At 39.9% G+C, this 21,699-nt stretch overlaps 1 protein-coding gene across 3 annotated transcripts in view; it reads left to right on the top strand.

The window, feature by feature from the left end:
* srbd1 (S1 RNA binding domain 1) overlaps window positions 1-21,699 on the top strand; it is a 42,953-nt gene that overhangs the window by 14,284 nt on the left and 6,970 nt on the right. For all 3 annotated transcript variants that reach the window (XM_058650758.1, XM_058650757.1, XM_058650759.1), the window contains exons 15-19: window positions 8,226-8,317; window positions 10,985-11,067; window positions 19,686-19,792; window positions 20,770-20,937; window positions 21,233-21,382. In XM_058650758.1, the coding sequence (XP_058506741.1) occupies window positions 8,226-8,317; window positions 10,985-11,067; window positions 19,686-19,792; window positions 20,770-20,937; window positions 21,233-21,382 (600 nt within the window). The remainder of the gene's footprint in view (window positions 1-8,225; window positions 8,318-10,984; window positions 11,068-19,685; window positions 19,793-20,769; window positions 20,938-21,232; window positions 21,383-21,699) is intronic.

Raw genomic sequence — 21,699 nt, 5'->3', positions numbered from 1 at the left:
TGCACTCATGAGCAGCCACCTTGTGTGAAAAATTCTCGGAGTCATGGAGTCCACCGACTTTTCACTGATTCCAACGACTTTTCCCTTTTTCTTTCTTGTTTCTTTGACATCCTCAGCCAGTAATTGTGCATTTGGAAAGATGCATTTTATGTGTGTCTGTCTGAAGACATCCTTGGTTTTCACTGTTATTTTAGCAAGAGTAGTTTTTGATTTTCAGGATTTTTAAATTTGTGTAACAGCCAGTAAAATTATGACACTACCAGTGTTTAAAAAGTTTTCTTTTTGGCAGACCAGCTGCCAGTTTTTTTTTTATAAATGTGTGTATATTCCTCTCCTCTGCTCTCTGACAGTGCATTAGTTCATTTAAAAGACCCCGGCCTCATTTGTGCCGTCTGCTTCCTGTCTCCCTGTGAACCTTCATTGTAGCACCACCCCCACCCTTGTCCACCCATTCTTCTCCACTTGCTTCTCTCCCTCTCTCTCTCTCTCTGTCTCTCTGTCCTTCTGCCTCAGTGCTCAGCTGGAATGACAACCAGAAATGAAAGCCTGTGGGACATCCTTACATCTGTGTGTGTGTGTGTGTGTGTGTGTGTGCGTGCAGGCATTTTTCAGTGCCTCAGTCAGTCCTGTTTGAGTAGCCTCATCGCACTCTCTGAGTCACCTCTTTCATAATTTGTAATGTGTGGCCTTTTTTAAAGGCACCCAGACTAATGCACACATTTGTTTATCTTATGTATATATAAACATAGTATTAAATTAGTATTATGTACTGTCACTTTGTTCAACCAAATCATTAACTGACATCTCCCCCAATGCCCCCATTAACAAAAGTAGAAAACAACCAAGAGCGTCCATTGTAGTGTTTAAAGTGAAGGCCATATTTGGACAAAATGTACTGCGTTATGTACTGTGAAAGAAACAAATGCCATAAAATGATTTACATAGCTAAACTCCCCACCAGATTAAAATCTTCATCTGCCAGATTCATACCAAAGTAACCCTACATGATAAAGTCTGAGTAATGCCTCCGTCACTGACCCGCATCCTGCTGTACATTATACAGCATGGGGTATTATTTAACTGACAAAGTTTTTCTGTGCTTGTGATGGCCCCCACTGAATTCACATCAGGTTCTCTGCCATACCGCTGTGTCTCAATAATTATTTTTATTTTTTACAAAGTGTGGTAACAGCAAGATGCACCTGTCATTTGTATGAAACGACTACTAATTATTTGTTTTTGCTGTGATTGTTTCATATTACAAAACTTTGACATTACAAAACTGTACATTGCTGCTTAATTGAACAGTTTTTTGCGAAACAGTGGTGATGATACACACACTCTGGGATCAAAAATGACATCCAATTTCTTAACCACTTGCTCGGTCACTCCTGAAGGGCACTGAGATGACTGACCTGACTACTCTCTTTTTTATGAGCACACAAATGCATCCTTGAGGGCCTTCACCAGTCTTACAGTATCTAGTAGTTGTATTATGAGTTGATTTATTACAATGCATTTGAAGGAAATCATTGCAGTTTATTTGTTAAATTACAGTAATTCCATAATTTGCTGCGTCACAAAGACATTACTTTATATACAATACTAACCAATTTAAATGTGTTGTGCTGTCAAATTATTGATAATAATAATAATACTTTGGGAGCATTATTGAAACCTTCAAACCACTTCCAGGACATACTCATTTTGGAACATTCCTCTCCCTCATCATCATCAATGTTGTACTCTTTCTTGAAGAAGTCGTCCTTCTCTCTTGACTGGTTCGTACTTTGAGCTGTCTGAGAACAGTACAAGCCATTACAGCGGGAAACATACTCAAATAGCCAACAGTGTACATTTGCACTTGTACATTGACACACATACAATCTCACAAGTCCTTGACCGTCTTGCCCTTTAGCCCACTCCTCTTGGGATGAGATCATTATTACTGGCTAGCTGATGGACCTGGAGGACAGTAGTGTAGACCATATTCATGGCGGTGTGTAGTTGAGGGTGTGTGTATCCCCTGTCATGACCTGTGTCCAGGCACGCTTCCAGGGCCAGGCTGAGTGAGTGATGAACACACAGTGGCAGGACCAGTGATGACTGAGTGAAATCCAGGCACTTGGGCCTCACCCAAGGTCTGAAGGTTGCACAGAAGGAGGTGAAGAGGGACGGATAGATTTAGAGGCATGGGACGGCCTCAGCTTGAGTGTGCCCTCTTAACAAAAGGATGCGTAAAGTGGTTAAATTAAAGGCTTTTCCTTCCTACTGTAGAAATATAAGAAGAAAGATAGTTGTTATTATACCAGAGGGGACCAAATGTCAGAACATTTTACTAGATCCTCAAATATCTGAAGAAACAGGAGAGTTTAATCACTGTCATAAAACATGTGAAAGTGAGTTTAGAGGATTAAATGATGGGAACTTGCAGATAAGAGACTCTGCTATCGTAGTGATCACTTGATATCAGGTACAGAAGCTAACTCTTCTCACTTTAATATCTTGATTATTTTACATGTTTTATTGCATTTTCCAAGTGTTCTCTGTTGTAGGATGAAGGGAAATTTATCAGAAAGCTGAATGTGTCTGGTCGCTGCAGGTCTGAGATATATCCTACCTGGCTGTTTCCATGCTCTTCAAAAGCACCATTATTAGGGTCAGATATGTTGAGTTTGTCAAGTTCTGCAACATATTGTTAAATTTCTCTTGATTTAAAGTACACAGTAAACTTTAAACCAGTTTTGCAGAAGCTTTTCCTGCCATCATGGCAGTGGATACAAACTGAGTCATGTGATGTCCGAAGTTCTATTTTCCTCTAAATGGGAATGTAATTTACTCACTTGACATCATGTGCTATTGAAGAAAACCCGAAACTAGGAAAATGTTTATTAACCTTCTAAATCAAGTTAGCTCATTTTCCCATAGAATTCCATTCAAATGGAATATTGTTTTGCAAACGGTGCAATCGCCCCTTTGGTGGCTATTCATTATATTCTTTCTTTTGGGTTGTCTTCATCTGGTAACTGTTGACTGTGTCCACTCTTTCTATACGGTCTTAATCTGTCTCATTAAGTGAAGTGAAGATATAAAAATATAGCAGTATAAATTAATTCATTTTGGCTTACACAGGTGATTTAAAGTGAATATCAACCAGTCATATCATCTACCTCTCCCCTCCCACTATGTCTCAGTGGTGTCGGCCTCTGACTTCTCCCTCCTTTATCCACTGTACAATCTTTCCCAAGAGTTCTCTTGTTCCCTGTGATAGTCCTGCATGTGACAATCATGTGATGAGTCCGTGACACACCTTGTTTATATTTGCGTATTATATATTTAGAGATTTTTGGGGTAAGAGTGTAGCCTTGTCTGCACAGTGGTGTGCATATGTTTGTGCCTAACACAAGCGCGGGCCTTTCCAGCTACCCGATTGACACGAGTGTCTGTGAGGCTTTGCTCTTTTTAGATGTGCCTCACAGTGGCAGTTGAAGTTTTTGTGTGTGTGTATGCATGCCCGCCTGCCTGCCTTCTAGCATCTTGCTAGAGACTGACGGCCCCTGACACCTGCCACTTGGACGCTTTTCTCTGTGAAAAATGTCATCATCTTTAGACCCGACATGCATGTGTGTGTGTGAGTGTCTGTGAGAGAAAGAGAGAGATGGTGCATTCCTCAATTTGTCTCCCTGAGGTCACGCTTTGCAGCTGACTGAACAATGGACCCAAGCTGTTTGAGCAGCCAGGACAGATAACTTGTGCGTGTGTGTTATGGTCCAACAATATGAAACAGCTCCTTCTAAAACAGTTTAATGAGTCCAGTAACCTCTCTCACACATACACTTTGAGTTGTGGTGTGACCCTAGTTTACTGTGTGTGTGTGTGTGTGTGTGTGTGTGTGTGTGTGTGTGTGTGTGTGTGTGTGTGTGTGTGTGTGTGTGTGTGTGTGTGTGTGTGTGTGTGTGTGTGTGTGTGTGTGTGTGTGTGTGTGTGTGTGTGTGTGTGTGTGTGTGTGTGTGTGTGTGTGTGTGTGTGTGTGTGTGTGTGTGTGTGTGTGTGTGTGTGTGTGTGTGTGTCATTATCAGTGCTAAGGTTTACAATTTAAAATCCACCCAAATGACATGGGGGAAGTCGGTCAGTATTAATTGACTAGTAGAATTTTTTTTGCAGGTTAACTCTAGATAACATTTTTCATCTCATAGCATGTTAATTGTGTATTTGCTCTGCTAACTTTTGCGGCTGGAGATATTGTGTCATTGTGTATTATGTCATATGGACATGGACATCATTAATATGCACCCCAAAAATAAAACTTAATAAGTTGTAACTGTTACTTATGTTCTTCAGGTGTTTTTACCAGATATAGTCCAAGGACAACTAAACCACTCATTGTGTCATAATGTTTTAGATGTATAAAAATAGAAGCCTTTTCATTGTAAAACTATGATATTTTTCTTTATATAGCCCCCATATATGAATATTGTAACCCTGATGCAAAATCATCACCAGATATGGGAGTTAAAGCACCTTTCTTCAATCAAGAGCCTTTTAAATCTGTATATCATTATAGGCCATGTTAAACATAATGTATATTATGATCCTACTTTTCTGTGGCATCTGATGCCAGATGGTTTGACTGAGGGTGTTATTTCCACCTCGGTTTAGCTGTACAAGGCACGGTCCAGAAAACAGTTATTCCTCTCTTGCATTAATCTGCTGTGATCCCTCACACAAATGTTGTTTTGTCTGCTATCCTATGTTTTTGTTTTTAAGGCACTTACTTGACTTTGTATATATACATATTTTTATAACTTCTAACGTCTGTTTTTAGCCGATACAATAGCAACAAATTCTCCTTCTGAGTAAGCTATCAGGGAAATCCAAATCCTCTGGAAAATTAGCGCAACAATTGACTGTATATGATTGTCAGAATGCAATCTTGGAAAAGTTGCTTGTTGAGCACACAGTTGCTGCCAAAAAGAGTTAACTTTCACTAAACGTTTGTGTCCAGCATAGCTGCTCGTGTTCAGCTGTAATGATACTTGATTTTGGAAATTTTCTTCACTGCAGCCACATCCTTTCAAACTAGACATGGAGACGTCTCTCTTACTTATTTGCACTGCCGTTGACCTGAATTTACCCTTCAAACCTACTGGCTGACACTGTTGCATTAGTTCCATGTGACAAGAGTTATGTTGGACACTTTCAAAATCTTGGGTCCCATGTTCACCTTCTCTGAATCCAAATTGTACTTTTGGAGTTTGGAGGTTTATGTTTATGAATAAAAGTGTAATGTCACATGCACTTTTTATAAACATGATTTGTTCAATATAATGATAATGTAACTGTCACTTGTTCAACACTTGAAAGTCACAGAGAGTGGAATGTCCCGTCTGTCCTTGCTCACTTACTTCTCATATTTCCCCCCTTCCCCTTCTCTACTCTTTTTGTCCTCTGTATCAGATTAGTTGGTGATATTATTGCCCCGCTTCTTCTCTGACTGATCTGATGAGCTGTTTTAATTTAGATTAGGCGTGTGTGCCAGAAGGCTATAATGAAGTATCAAAGTGTGTATCCATCTCGTCCAATGTTAGGTTTATTGAGGGGCAGCAGGGGGCCAGGCATGAGTGTGTTTGTGTGTCAGGCCCAAGGGTGTGTCAGAGACGACCAGTAGTAGAAACAGATGGAGTAGCCAGTTTGTGACTTTGCCCCAGGTCAGGCCTAACCGTAGACCTGTGTATTTTTGTGTGTGTATACATTTAAAAGCAAAAGAGAGTGTGAATAAATGGTAACATTTTTGGGCTAGTTTACACTGAGAGAGAGTTTCCTGACTGTGTGCATATGCGTGTCCTTGCTTTGACCATCTGCCCACTTAGGCCAGAGAGCCGGGGAGCTGACAACCTTCTGCTAGCTGCCAGGACGATGGCCTCACTATGGCGACAGCCATGGATGCTGTGGCAATGAGAGCTCAGAGCTGTATCCATGACAGTGCTGTTACCCAGCTGCCCCAGTGGCACCCTTAATTAAGATGGACATGATAGGGCCTGGTGGCCTCTCTTTCTTTTCGCTCGGTTCTCTCCGTTGTTTTTTCATTCACTTTTCTACTTTGTCTGTCTTGTCTCTGCCACTCTTTTGCTTGACCTCCATTGTCCAACTCCCTCTGAATGAAGAAAGAGAGGGAAGTTGGAGGTGCGTGATCAGTTTCCACATCATGGTGAGCTTACTGAAATCTGTGTCTATCTGAGCATGAAGGGGACTTAATGAGAGCAGAGTGGATATTTTTGAATAACATTTGTATGTATATTCCTTATCTTACTCAGCATAAATAAACATCTGTATGTGTGTGCATGTGTGTGAGACAGTGTGTGTCAGGTTAATGACCAGCTCTGCTTTGACCTCCCAGAAGGTCATGTGCCAGTGCTCGTTAGTGGCGTCACCATGGCGATATGTCAGCTGTCAGCACGATGGATAAGAGGCTGACAAAAAGAACAGTGGAGTGGAGGAAGGGATGAATGGAGGAAGGAACAACGGGGACAGAGGACAAGTTCATTTAAATGTGATCCTCATCAGAAGGCCTCTGCCACTCCTCATTAACAAGATACTCATAATTGGCAAGGTTGTTCTGGCAAGGTCTAAGCCTCTAGGACTGTGTGAGTGTGTGTGCGCGCCTCACACAGAGTTTTGCGCATTGTGGTGGTTCTGACCCCTTCATCATTTCGGTCAACCCTGTGGAAAAAGCTCCCCTTTCTTCCTTCATTTCTCCCACTCGCTTTCTCCATTCATCCGAAAGAGCTGTGGTTCGAAACAATACGACAGCTTCAGCTGTATGTCGGCAGCATCAACACGGGTATCAGTGGCTTTGTCGCACCATCATCCTGTCTGTGTTGTGATGGATAATAAGCATCCTACTTTCAACTGAATACATTAACATGGGGAATGGAATCTGTCCATATTTGTTATACTATAATATATATGTCATACATGCATCCTTATGCTTGACGTGCAGAATAAATTTGTTTTTATTTATATATAAATAATATCTACATGTGAAAAATATTATTGCATTATTAAGGTGCATTTAATACATCCCTTCTCTTTAATCTTTCTAACTATAGTTGTTTCTCACTATAATGAGTTTATCTTCTTGAAGAACATTTAAGGCTTTAAGGTATTTAATCCATTACAGGAAGAACTTGTGCTCCTTTTGTGTTTACGGGGCCAATGAACTATCAAAACTGACTAGAGTCTGACTTTGGATTTTAAATATAATAAGGGACAGAAATGTCTTCATTTTCATCATCATTCATCAACATTTCACAGAATGCTAGCTTGTATGATATTTCAAATAGAACTGGGTTTGACTTTTGATTTGTGTTTATAAGATAGCCACTGTGTAGGCAGACCTATCAAGTTAATTAGTTATTTTTACCTTGAATATATTAAAGGACAATTTAGTTCAACAACTTGGTTCTTCATTAACTCCTTATTAGCTTATCCTGTTGACTGACACTGTTAAGTTGACTGCACATAGTTCTGAAAAATCTACTTGGAAGTTTCTAGAGGTCTATTATTTCTTCAGGTCTACACAACAATAAAGAATCTTCTCAATTCCTGTCAATAATTAGTAGTAGTACACTACAATGACCTCTAGATGGCAAGAGTGTCCTGTGAAATGCAAGTGCAGGTCAGAGGCATTTCCTCACATCAGCTAAAGTATAACACACACACACACACACACACACACACTCACACACACACCCTGCTGACTGTCATTAAAATGTGTCAACCTGAAATGATGACTTTGCAAAATGATCTCACTCACTTATGTGACATATTTACTGGTCAATTGTGAAGCAGTTTTGTATGAAGCCAGTGACTCTTCTATCCAACTGGTATGTGTGTAGGTCTTTACACCTGTTGTCAGCTGAATAAGCGTTAAAAGTAATAGGAATATGGTAATTTTGTTGTCAATGTTAAGAGTGTATTGGCCACAATGTCAGTAATTGTGGCTAAATGTTGGTATCATGAGCAAAAGCAGTATTGAAGGTGCCAGGCAGTTGTTTTCTTTAATAGTAGTGTCATTTTGTCTTTCAGACATTAATGAATGGCCACTGCCTTTTTTTGTGTTCCCCCATTTACCCTCTGATTTTCTCCCTTTGCACCCATCTCTTCCTCACTTTCTACATCACACATCTACTCACAATTTTCTTCACCTCCCTTTCTTTACCCAGTATAACCAATGAGGCAGGAGCATCCATCTACAGCGTCAGTCCTGAAGCTGTCAAAGAGATGCCAGACTTGGATCCTAATATTAGGAGTGCAGGTATGCTAGCAAAGCTTTTCTTCTGATGATGTTTTAACATTCTCCTAGGCGATTGTGTGGTATTGGTCTTCCTTTTAAATGGCCCTTGTCTATGGTAAAGTTGAAACTCAAAGTTATTTTGATTAATGTTACTAGACTTAATTGTTATCTAATGAGACCATTTCAAATATTTTTTTGTTTTGTACAACCAGTTATCAAAAACTGAACGGCTGATCTTGTAATTGCAAACCTCTAATTGCTCTAAAGTAGGTACACCCACATGTTTTGAATGGCCTCCCCTTTACATTCATTAAAGGCTGGATTACAGTAGGGAACATAGCAGAGTTCACAAGGTAAATAGGCCACATAAAATTGACTACTGACACACTACTAATGTTTGTTTGGCAGATATTACCATTTGCATTTTTTTTTAAATGTCTTGCTTCAGTATGGTTGCATTATCTGTGAATTTTTGAAACTGTGGGTAGGTTTCATTTTCTCCCTCTTTTCCCACCTCCCCCTGCCCCCTTCCTCTCACTTGCCACCTCTCACTCACTCCACATACTGCATCACTGAAAACACAGCAGAGAATCACACTGAATTTCGGAGAACAAATGCTTCCAGCAGACTTCCTCTATAAAAACCGTAAATCACATGAGGCTGGATTATTCCTTACAAGCTTCCTGTGGTCAGCATCACTGAGAGCCATGGAAAGTCATATTTATACTCCTATTGAAAGCCATGAGGAAGTTACAGTGATTGAGTTTGGATGAGTATAAAAAGAGGGGGCTGCTGGTTGGAGATTCGGATGTTGTGACAGGGTTTGTGTCCATCTGTTTTGTCTTTTCTAGGTTGGGGGGTTGGTTCTAAGTCTGTCTGTATAAGTGTCCATGAAATGCACAGGAGTATTTACTGTATAACAAACTGTGGCAATCTGTCCCGTCTGTTGTTGGGAGATTTAGAGACACCTAGTGGTTTAAGGCAACACTTCATCTATTTTACATGAGAAGTTTCCCTGTTATTCTCCTGACTTAGACGGCAAGAGTTAATTGAATAATTTGTTGAAAATATGCTTTGGGTCTTTTTCGGCCCTAGTCACCCACAGTTTGCCTGTTGCAGTAAATGCATGCACCTCACACACATCACAGGTGTGCCACACTGCTCACCACACTGTGTTGTGCTGTTATGCTATTTATATAGCAGATGCAGCTCTTACCATTTGGCCTACACACCCCGTGCTGGAAAAGCAAACCAAATCAGAGTTTTCTGTTCTAAACTGTGCTGTGGCACACTGAGCTGCATGGTACCACTTGATGGAAACAAGACTTTTTTTTTCCAATCCTCCTTAGCAATGCATCTGATCATACATAGAGCCCTCCTCTATTGTTGATTTCCTCTTTGCAAGGCTGCGTTTAGTTCATAAACTTCAAATAGTTGTGAAGGAGTAGAGATAAACCCCTTTACACATTTGCTCCTTTCAGTTAGAGAGGGAGGGAGCCAGGGACAGAATAGATGGAAAGAGTACTGGAGAGTTTTGGTGGTGCAGTGAGCAAGGCCAGGGCTGAAACTCCATCCTTGTCTAAATATTATCTCAGGCAACAGCCTTGCACCGCAGCCAGAGGAGAGAGAGGAGAGAAAAGCCATTGATTCCAGACATACTCTCTCTCTGTTACATCCCATCCCTCTTATTCTCTTTGTCTGTCAGTTCCGCCTCAGGGATCGAAGTCTGACATGTCTCATGCATCATACTACATTGCTGACCACTGAAATTCAAACAGACATAAAATGTAGAAATGCAGAACCACAACATGCCACTTCACAGGAAGGATGGTGAGAGGGACAAACTGCGTCTCGTACTTTTTCCATTTATCATAGTGTATTTTAGAAGCCCTAATTAAACATGTAGCAATACCATTTTGGTCAGTCTCCATTCCGAGATTTAACTCAACCTGTCATTGAAACTGCACATCTCGATAGATGTGCAGATCATTTATTATTTTCTTAAATATATGACAGGATCTATTCCAACATTGCAAATAATAATAACAGAAATAACAAACCCATTCTTGGCCCATTACTGGAATGTGAGAACAGTTGTTTAGCTATGTTGTTCACCCCCTCTCTATATATCTGTGTGTGTGTGTGTGGAAAGATGATGTCATGTATTATGGTGTGTGTGTGTGTGTGTGTGACTGAGTGATTGAGTTTGGTTGTTTGTAATTTTTCTCCTTGTCACTGGGCCCTGCCAGCATATTCATGGAAAAGACATTTGGCTTCATATACAGCAGCGGGATTAAGCCTTACAGACTCAATTGTTAAAAGCAAACCTCATTTTCATCTGCACGGATTGTATGTATTTATTTGTGTGCTGCATTCATTTGCGTGTGCCAGTGTATGTGGCTGTGTGTGTGTGTCAAGCATTTATCAGGAAGCTAAATGACGAAAGTCCATTTACAAGCCAGCTTTAATTGTTATTATTAGGGGTAGGGGAATGACAATTAGGTTTCCCCTATACCCCCAGGCCTCCACTGTTGACACACGCAGACAATTTGCATGCTCAGTAATTGTAAATAATATGGATTTGCATATTTAATAACGGAGGTTTGAGTTAATCACAACCGAAATCAGAGTCTCATGAGACGCAGAATCTCACTGTGTGTGTATCTGTGTGTGTTTGTGTGTCAACAGTGTCCATTGGAAGGCGTGTCCAAGATCCTCTAGCTGAGCTTGTGAAGATTGATCCTAAACACATAGGCATCGGAACATATCAGGTAAATTTGTATTTATTTTTTGTTGAGATTTTCACAGCATTTTCTGCTATAGCAATAAACAGGAGGGGTGGTAGATAGAGGTGGGCACGATATGTTGTCAAAGATATTATCGTTATTGTTGTTTTAAAGATATGCAAATTGACATTATCGAATATGGGGGGTGGAGTGGCTCAGTGGTTAAGACTGGTACCCTGTGTACGGAAGCCATCATGGTCGCAAGTTCGACTCCACCCCTGGCCTGATTGTACTCAATTCCATTGTAAGTCGCTTTGGATAAAAGCGTCTGCTAAATGACATGTAATGTAATGTAATGTAATATTTAAATGACTTCACATAAACGATGACACACATGTTCCCTTCTTCAGTAGTTACAGTAGTAGAATACATTTCACCTTTTATCCAAGAGGCTTTTTCAGTTCTGACTAACTAGTGGGAAGAACCAGGTCATTAACATCTGAGTCATTAAGTTGAACAATGCAGATCATTCACCCCTCCAAGTTTCAGGTTGTTGGTTTCACCTGAGACGAGGTGTGAACGGGTCATTAGGGGGTCACCTGAGAGGCAGAGTTTACTTTTGTGTGGGTGTTGTTGTTATGTGTTTGCTTGTTGATTCTTTTTGTAAGATAGCTCAGGACAGTGTGCATGTCACATGACCACAAGTGGGCCTACGTAATCACATGACCTCTTGCTAGCATCCTTTCTGCCACACAGATTAGCTGCATGGAGCTCCCACAACTAAGTCTTTGATTTTTTTTATTATTTGCCTACTTTTTACTTGAATCTTAAAGTTTAAAGAAAATGAGAGATGGTTTCCTGAAACATTGTGTCCATTGATATCATCTGTAAGCAACAATGAATGACTTTTAATGAACAATTAAAATTAAAAGTTAATATATTAATTAATTATCATTACCGTCAAAATCCAACAAAAGAGATATTATATTTTGCCCATATCGCCCACCCCTAATGGTAGATGATAATTCTGATAGGATGTCTATTATTTGATTTTATAAAATACAATTCAATAACTAATAAATGACACAACATTTCGAGCTTGCACTGTAGGCGTGAAGCGATATAAACATTTCCCACTACGATTATCCTGAAATAATTGCGATTCACAATATTATTGCGATGACTTGATTCTTTGATTCTTAAACTTAAACAGGCATAGCCTTCTGTCTGCACTTATGCTGGTCAGAAAAATCGCAAGGACTGTATATTAATGAGTCACTCACATTAAATATTAATGTTTATCTCCATTTATCAGCGATAATATCCTCTATTGTCTCATGAATATTGCGCTTTTCATGCACATTGTCTACTTTTGTCTGCTTGAAGTGGAGCTGCACCCTGTAGTCCACTTATTCTTTATAGTATTTTAATGAAATGTTCACATATTGGCTGAGACTGATTATGTTAAAATTCCACATCACTAAATTTATTTCTCAACAGAAAATGAAAGCTATAGTTTTTATTCATTGTACTTACTCATTTTTAACCCCAGTACATGTTTATCTTTTACAACATTCAAGGTGATTGCACTATGCGTGCCCTTTTCTGCTGTTAATCACCTAATTTTCCTGAGACTTGCAGATTTGAGAGGTGACGTCTGTATTTAATAATTACAGAGAATAATAATCATAAAGGAAGCAGAAAGTGGGGCCTGGGGCTTCATGATTGAGTAACATAAAATAAGATGGAGCAAATGAGAAAAGTTTAAACCTATATAGAGAAGAGAAGCAAGCAGGGAAGTAGATACACTTGGTGAAGACCTATGTCAACATATGACGGCAAATTCAATTAATGGAAGTTGAGGCATGACGTATGTTTGGACATTTGTTTTTGCTTGCGTGTTCTCTTCGTCAAAGCTTGTACAAATGTGTATGTGCAGATGAAACGGGAGTCAGCTCAGTGTTGATTTTGTACATGGCCACTATGTGTATGCTTGTGTGAGAAAGGCAAGACAAGCATTAGGTCAGTGTGGATCCTGTGTACACAGGCTGTTACTGCAGTATTGTTCTCCCAGATCATGGAATAAAAGTAGTATGAGAAGATGGAAATAGCAACCAACAAAAGGATTAAGATGATGAGTCAATATGACTAGTTAGAGGCATACTGGATAAAGGTGCCCCATCAAAGTTCATGCTTCTTCAAAGGTAGCTAGTTTGTGGATCAATTGTACAACACGTGCTTGACATTTTGTTCAAACAAAACAAACATTTTTCTTCATTAATGAGCAGAAAACTTCAGATGGAATAAACACTCACTGAATGGGAAATCACTGACAACAGGAGGAAGCTTTAACAGTTATTAGATTAAATTTAATAATGTTACAGGCAATTTCTAATATTATTTGCCAGGACGCAAGTGACCTGACCAGGACTCTTTTTATTTACAATATTAGTCACAGGTGGGGATATGCATCTCACAGACGTCCCCGACACACACACATATTTATGAGCAGCTTTGAGAGTTGTGGTTACTTTGTACACCCCATTTAACCACCAAAGCAGCGGCTTGCTATCTGCAGAGAGAAGACTTCTCTTCATGTAGGCCTGCATCTCCAAGGTGCTGTCGCTGCTGTGGCTAACTTTACCAAAGTCAATCGGCTTGTGCAGAGTCACTATGGTAGGAAACCTTATGAGTGCTCTGTTGGATCCCAAGGAGTACTACATCAAATGATCTATGAGACTGCAAGGCATTTTGAACAGTCTTTAACATGGACTTCACTCCCCAAGTTCAAAAATTTTTTTAACAAAAAGGGCCAGCGCTAGTTCAGTCGCAGTAAGTCTTCCAAATGACTGAGGGGGACCCTTATCAGGATTATGGAGACAAGGCTCCTGTACACTAAGTCACAAATGCAAAACATGTGCTGGAGATAAGAGAGATTGAGATTATATTTTCGTCAGTGTGAAATGAGCATTGTCATTTGTTGGTCTTGGCTGCCAGAGAAGCAGTTTCAGTCTTGAGAAAGAAGAGACAACCACAGTTGAGAAACAGCCTCACTGGACAAGCAATTTAGAATAGAGGGAGATGGGAAGAAAGGGTGGGGGGACAGCAGAGGGTGACAAAAGTCAAAAGAAAAGGAGTGACTAGGAGTTTTAAGGGTGAGTGGGGAAATGGAGATTTGAAAGAGAAAGCAGGAGGTCATAACGTGCAAGTTCTTATGTGTGTCTATTTATGTGTGGTTGAGTGTGTTAGGTCACAGGCCCATTTCTCTCATCATGTCCTGACTGGGCTCTCTGGGGTGCCTGGGGTTCTGCACCTCCCGCTCTCAGATCATGTGACTAGGTCAACAAATGATAATATAACCAAGTAAATAAACTCTGAGTGCTGACAGATATGAGATGGGACATCACTTTGACCTACATGGGAGTTCACACTAACACACATGTACACGTTATTCTCCCCATCTCTATTACTAAGTGCATATGTGCATTATTAGTGTATGTGTGAGAAAAGTCCATTCATGCATATTGATGTTTTTGAAGTTCTTTTGTGTGAGTCATGGCATTTTGAGCTTTCTAAGAGTTTATTGCCATTAGACTGGAAAAAAAGCATAGGGGCAGCTGTAACTCTAGACAGTTGGCACAGCATGCTCTCTCCTTCTATCTCCCTCTGCTCACCGTGTGAGTGACAGCTTTGAGAGAAAGGAGGAAATGAGCTGAGGGCCTAAAAGGTGAGCCCCATTAAATTCAGATTGGACGTAACTATTGACTGTTTTCACTCTGACACCAGTGGCACAGCTTTTTCTGTAACAACCGAGATTGCCAGATACTGCACATGCCTCTTTCAATGGATAGACAATGTTATATATTTTGTTTCAGTATAAGACTGTGGATTCCCTTATAGATTTGAGAAAACACGTTTTAGAGTCTTGTCCTTTATAATTAAACACTTAAAGGGTGTGGTCTTTGAACAGCTTCTTCCTCTGTCAATCAGCTATTCATGTTGCAGTGGTCTGTTGACAGCTGGGTAATCCCCAGGGCTGTGAGACTAACTAGTGGAAAATACACAGAGATACACACACTGCTGTGTAAGAAAACATTGCCTGCCATCTGGACATGAAAGAAACTGTCACTCTTCCTCTTACCTCCTATACTTATTTCTCACTCCAACTCTCACTCCATTGTTTTCTAGCATTGTAATGCTTTTGACCTCTACCTCTGTCACCCATGTCATATATTTTTTTCTTTCCTTCAAGTGGTGCAGCTTGTATTGTGGACATGTATAATAAGCGTGGTCGAACATTTAGCCTCAGATGTACCTTAAATTGTATATTTGCCTGACTGTCAGTTTCCAGGAAATTAGGAAATGGTGGTTAGAATTTAAAACTCAGTTTTTTTTGATAGAAGCCTCTAAAATAAGAATATCTTATTGACCCACTGCCTAAATTATTAGTTTTTTAAAGTGACATGATGTCACTTTCACACCAAGGCCTGTATTGTTTTGTGTGTGCATTTGCCTTGCAAGTGTATCTGCACATTAGCATGCTTTCATTCCTGAATGGTTGTGCCTACAGGGGAGACAGGAGTAGACAGAGCTCAGAGAAGGAAGGAGAGTGAGAAATGTAGCGTTGACAGTGACTGATGGCTCCTTCCCCTAGATTTAAGGCGTGGGAAAAAAAATCTGGTTCTTTAAGATGATTAGTGGCAGGAGCTACCAAACATTATCTGCTAATAGTTCAATTATTCCCATTAGGTTTGTCACCGTCTGTCTGTCATTCAGTATTGAATGAGTTCATGCGATCAGTCTGGCTTTGTATTGTCGCCTGTATAATGGACATTTTTTCTACTGCTGTACACACCAAAATGAATCGAAATAAAAAATCATCCAGTGAAGCGCTGGAATGATTAATGATTCCTTAAATACTTGATTAATTCCCAACAATTTTGATAAAAAAGTAATTAGTTTGAGGCTTTTTTTTTTTTTTTTTTTTTTTAAATACAACAAAGTTGTCAGATTTTAGCTTCTTAAAAGCAAATATTTTCTGTTTTTTTGCTGCTCTGTTGGTTTTTGGTTGCAATGGACTGTCCACAGTGTACCCAGACTTTCGCCCTATGTCAGCTGGGATTGACTCCACCCCACCATGACCCTCATGTAAAGGATAAAGCTCTAGATAATGAGTGTGTGTGAGTGTCATTATGAGGTTTGCAAAATGCTCATTAACCTTCTGCAACACTTTATGGACAAAACTATTTAATTGAGAAAATAATCAACAGGACAATTCTAATGTTGCAGCCCCATTCCAGTGCCTGTATTGTAATGTGTTCTTTTTTTTCTCATGCCCTGTTTTGCAGTTTCTCAGCTTAATGTCTTTCTCTCTCCCTGTATGTGGTTGGGGTGTGAAGTTGAGGAATAGTCATTAAGCATTGTCAGAAAAACATAAATCTATCTTCTTCCTGAAATGTCACTTTCAGCTACTGATTTATAACTGGCATTTGACACTAGATTTTAACTGATTTATCTATGCACACGCACATGCGCACACACACAGCATTCTTAGTGAGGACACTCATAGACAAAGCATTCCCGACTCCTTACCCAAACATTAACCATCACAACTAATACCTAACCCTGATATAAGGCTAATAGATGTGTTCTCAAAGCTAACACCAAAATTGAAGAAACAACATTAATCTCTGGAACCCATAGAGAATTGTGTGATTTACTCAATAGAAAAACCTTATTGACCTTGTTTTCAGACACACAGGATTAAGAGTCTTCATATCATCTCCCATTTTCGTCTTATTGATTCAGAAATACAATCCCATATCACCCTCAATGGACAAAGTAGGAGAACATGTATGAATAACTCAGAAACAGAATGCAGCTCCTTTCTGTATTACGCCTGCTAGTTTAAATTCTTAACATGCACATACATAGTACCTACAATACATGAACTACATACATACTGTATGTACTGTAAGAAAAAGACATTGTTTTTCAGAATCTTCTTGAAATAACTCACAAAGACACCTATCATTCGCCGATCGACATGTAGTAACTCTGCAGTCTAAGTACAGACAGGAACACATTGTTGTGTGTTGGTTGGCTGGCTTTTGATGGTTTCAGGCCAATCCAAACCCAACCTTCAAATTTAAAGATTATTGGATCCATGGACCATGGGAGAGTTGAGTTGTTTTTAAAAATTGGAAGGTAGTCACTTTTCTCTGTAAATCATTTTTGTTTTCATCCATTAAAGCCGCAGTGCGTAACTTTTGGGGATTTCTGTTAATGTTATTATTCTGCCTCTGTCATGTAATGTAATATTATTTGTGTGCTCCGCCCTTCATTGGCAAACGGGCTCTGTCAAGCAATGTGATCAGGCTATTTAGTTTTCCTTTTATGGAGGAGCAAATAAACGAGAGATGAAAATGGAGATTTTATTTTATAAAAATAACATCTGAAACAGATTAATAGATCAAAATAATTTACAAATAACAAATATACTGATGCAGCCCTCGCACAGTTGTAGTTTTGAAGTTTGTAACTTGTGTTTGGAGTTTCTGGCTTGAGAAAAAGGGATATGTGGAGAAGAGCTGAGATGAAATGCTCCATTGATGCAGTTAGTGCTGCAAACAGCTCAAGTACATGCACATCCGAGGAGATGTTCAACTTGTGTCGTTTTCGAGGCATTTAATCCAGAAGAAAACATTTTTGTCAATAATAAACTACATAAACTCTGTTTCCACATAAACAAGAAGTGGGCAGTGGTCCAAAAGAAATCTTTTTGGCGTCTTTGCCCCCCTTTACTTTACCATCCATCCATTTTCAACCGCTTTATTCTCCACAGGAGGGTCATGGGGGTGCTTTGCCAATCTCAGCTGACATAGGGTGATACCCTTTCTTTCCCAATTAATTAAAATAAAATAAACACATGATATCCCCATTAGAACACAGTGATGTGCTGTAGTGCACATGAACCAGTTACAATAGCTGAGTTCTTCTTGTGCTGCTCCCACCTCTATAAGGTTTCAATAAGAATTTGAGAACATATTCATTGGGCTTTTACTGCAGGTTAAAACTCACTCCTTCATACACACCTCCACCTTTCTCATGTGAAAAATGTGCTCTCCGGTGTGACATTACAGGTGATTTCCTCTTTGTGCCCTCACACAGTCTTCATCTCTCACCCCTTCCTCTCACGTCATCGGAAGTCATAAATCTGTCAGTCCTACTTCTACTCAGGAAAGTTATTTTTACTGTTTGTATGTCTCTGGCTGTGTAGTCTCGGCATTCTCACGAAGATTCAGGCTGCAGGTCACTAAATGAGTCACCCATTATCTCATTTACTGCTACTTCATCTTCTTACTGTCTTATTTTGCTATCTCCTCTCCGCTCACTCTTTCTCAGTATTTAATTTGCTGATAAATACAGGGGAGGTTTAAACTGTTAATATGCTAATGCTGTTACTATGTGGGAAAAAAAGGAAGGGCCTGCCAACAGGCAGAAATGAAACATGAGCCCAATAAATAATGTTAATCAAATAGAACAATTACTGAAATGATATGACACATGATATTTTTAAATATCATGCATCAATAAGATGTGTTACACATGTACTAGAGCATTTATACCCTCCAGTATTATTACTAAACACCCATTTTGGTTTCTGTTTGGTAGTAACCTTTGCATTTAGCTACTGAGGAATAAATGTGTGTTAATGAGATAATGTCAAGTCATTTTTTCAATGTGTAAATGAACCTGTAAAAAAACTGAAGAAAACTTGTATTTCTCATAAATGGCTAAGTGAACCTAAAGGAGGCCAGTATTTGTTTTCAAACACAGTGTCTGTCCTCAGCTGCCCTCCTCTAGTACCTTATTACTGCTCACAGAGAAGGGTGCTTTTGCTTGTTATCTGTTTACAAGTGAGGGATTGTTCAAAGCTTGATCATGTTACAGAACACCCCATGATGCTCTTCGTCACACAAACACAGGCGCATAGCTCAACACTCATCTAGTTTAGAATTTAAGGTAATCCCAGAGCATTTATAAAGGGATAATTTTTGTTGAATTGAATTTTTTGTCCTGCCCTACAATCCACAGCTCCTGTTTGTGTTGTAGTGCCGCACAGTTTTCTACATCTCACGTTGGTCTTTTTAAACAAGTTTCTATGTGATAATGTCCTTTTTAGTGTTTATAGAAATCCTCTCCTCTCCTTTCTCTTGGCTGCCATCCCTGCTCCTTATTAGAAAAAAAGATTCCAGCCATTTTGGGAAAAAAAGTCCTGATTAGTGGGTGATTGGCTGGTGGTGAGAAAAGTTCATTTGCAGGATCTTGATCGACAGCAGGCCACAGTAGAACACTGTGTTAGCAAGCCAAACTAAACAGTCGCCTTCTCTTTTCCCTTCTGTGCTTCGTCTGTCTGTCAATCAGGTCTCTCTCTTTCACTCGGTTTCTTTCTTTGCCTTTTACTTGCTTTGCTACTTGTCAATAAAACCCCTCCAACCCATGTGCTGTCCTTTCTCTCATTCACTCTTTCTGTGTTTGCTCCTCTTTGCAAACAAATGAAATATTATAGTTAAATGTTACCATGCACAACGTTGTTCTTCAGTAGTTGTGTCTTCCCACTTTCACACTTATTAATTGGTTTTCTAAATGTGTGTTTGTAGCATGATGTGTCAGCTGGAGCTCTGAAGGCAGCGCTGGACGGTGTGGTGCAGGAGTGTGTGAGTTTTGTTGGGGTGGACATCAACATCTGCTCTGAAACACTGATGAGGTAGGTGATGCATAACGTACCTGTGTCCTCATAAACACGTGCATACATTAGCACTTTCTCCTGTACTTGTAATGCTGAAATGAAGCAGGGCTCAGAACTCTGACATACTTTCCTTCAGCAGTCATAACATGGCAACGCTTCATTCACACTTGTGCACAGGTCCATGTAACACACACACGCACGCACACACATGCACACACACCACACACACACCACACACACACCACACACACACCACACACACAGATAGCCAGCCAGCCAGCTTTCTATTTAGACTAATGCTTTACGCCCTTGTCTCACTTACTGGGCCAACTATAATCAAGAGAGGGGATTAGACAAAGTACACACACATACAAAAACACATTTATGTGTTCATATACTCACACGTCTTCGGTAGCACCTACACTGTCATCACAAGCGATTGAATGTGATATTTCCACTCATTTGCAGGAGACACTAACACTATGAAGTGAGCTGGCATTAGCTGCAGCGCAGGCATCAGGTCATCTATTTACCTGTCTGCTCTGAAAGTGAGCTTTTTTCCACTACTGCCAGAAGTTATGCTACGCATATACACACACACACTTAACACATGCAGACGTGGTGATGATGGAGGTATTATGTGGAGTGTTGACATAGCAACGTGTTGTAGCATGAGCACTGTGGACATTAACAGAGCAGACCAAATTGAGTTTAAATCACCTCTTATTTGCTCATGCTTAAGTGGTCAAATACACTCATTAAATTGGTCACAGTTAGCACTGTCTGCTCTGTTTGTTTGTGCATTAAAGAAAGCTGATCATCAGTGTGTGAAGCAAATTTTAGAGTAAGAGTTATGTCATTACTAATTTTGAACATGTCTCATTTTGACTCTAAACATTTGATTTCATTCTTTGCCATTGTGTTGTCTGAAAGTAGCATCTGGATTAAAACGGAGATGACAGAAATAAACAGACCTTTTTTCCTTTAAACATCAGACATGTAGCAGGTTTGAATGTGGGCCGGGCGAGGAATATTACAGAGTGGAGAGAACAGAATGGTCCCTTCAGCAACAGGGAACAACTCAAACTGGTCAAAGGCATGGGGCCTAAGACGTACCAGCAGTGTGCCGGCTTCATTAGAATCAACCCACAAACCCTACACAGGTAAATACCGCATATACACAGATACATATACACAAATAGGTACATGACAACCTATACAGGTACTATGACTTCTCGGTTGACTCTGCATCACATTGCTTATGTAAAGAGTATAATTAATGTTTTTCTTCTCTGTGATTGTAAAGAGAAAATCAGTTTACTGCCACTGTATGTGAGCAACAAAATTAATAATGATTAATGATTGCAAAATCTGTTTTGTATATATATTTTTCACATTAAGGATCTTTGGGATTTTTACTTCATGGATTCAAAATATTTTTTTTCTTCATTGAAACAGTGCAAAGTCCTCACCTCACCCTGGACCGTCGGTGCCCGAGAAACCAGCAGCTAAGAAGGCCAGAGGAAAGACTTGTGTCAATATACCAACCTCATTTAACCCTCTGGACCAGACCTGTATACACCCCGAGTCCTACCATGTGGCACAGAGGTATAGTACACATGAACATGCACACACACATTTCTCACAGCCTACCCCATTGGCCAAAGCGTGTTCTGGCAGAGATGGAGTTGATTTTGACACTGTCTCATATGGGGTTGGTTATAGTGGTGGAGGAGTGTGATTTGATTTACACAGACATGGGATACAAGAGAGGAGGCGGAGAGGAGCCATAGGCTTTGGATGTGTGTTTGCCTCTGTGTGTGTCCTTGTGTGAGAAATGATTGTTAGCACTGCTGATGCTGATATCAAAAGCACATTGAACATCTGCCCAATACTCCTCCGTCCTGTGTGTTTGTGTGTGAGTG

Source organism: Solea solea, chromosome 15 (assembly GCF_958295425.1).
Source record: "Solea solea chromosome 15, fSolSol10.1, whole genome shotgun sequence".
Classification (NCBI taxonomy): Eukaryota; Metazoa; Chordata; class Actinopteri; order Pleuronectiformes; family Soleidae; genus Solea; species Solea solea.
The sequence above is the reverse complement of the archived record's forward strand: the minus strand, read 5'-3'. Positions and strand labels throughout refer to the sequence as shown.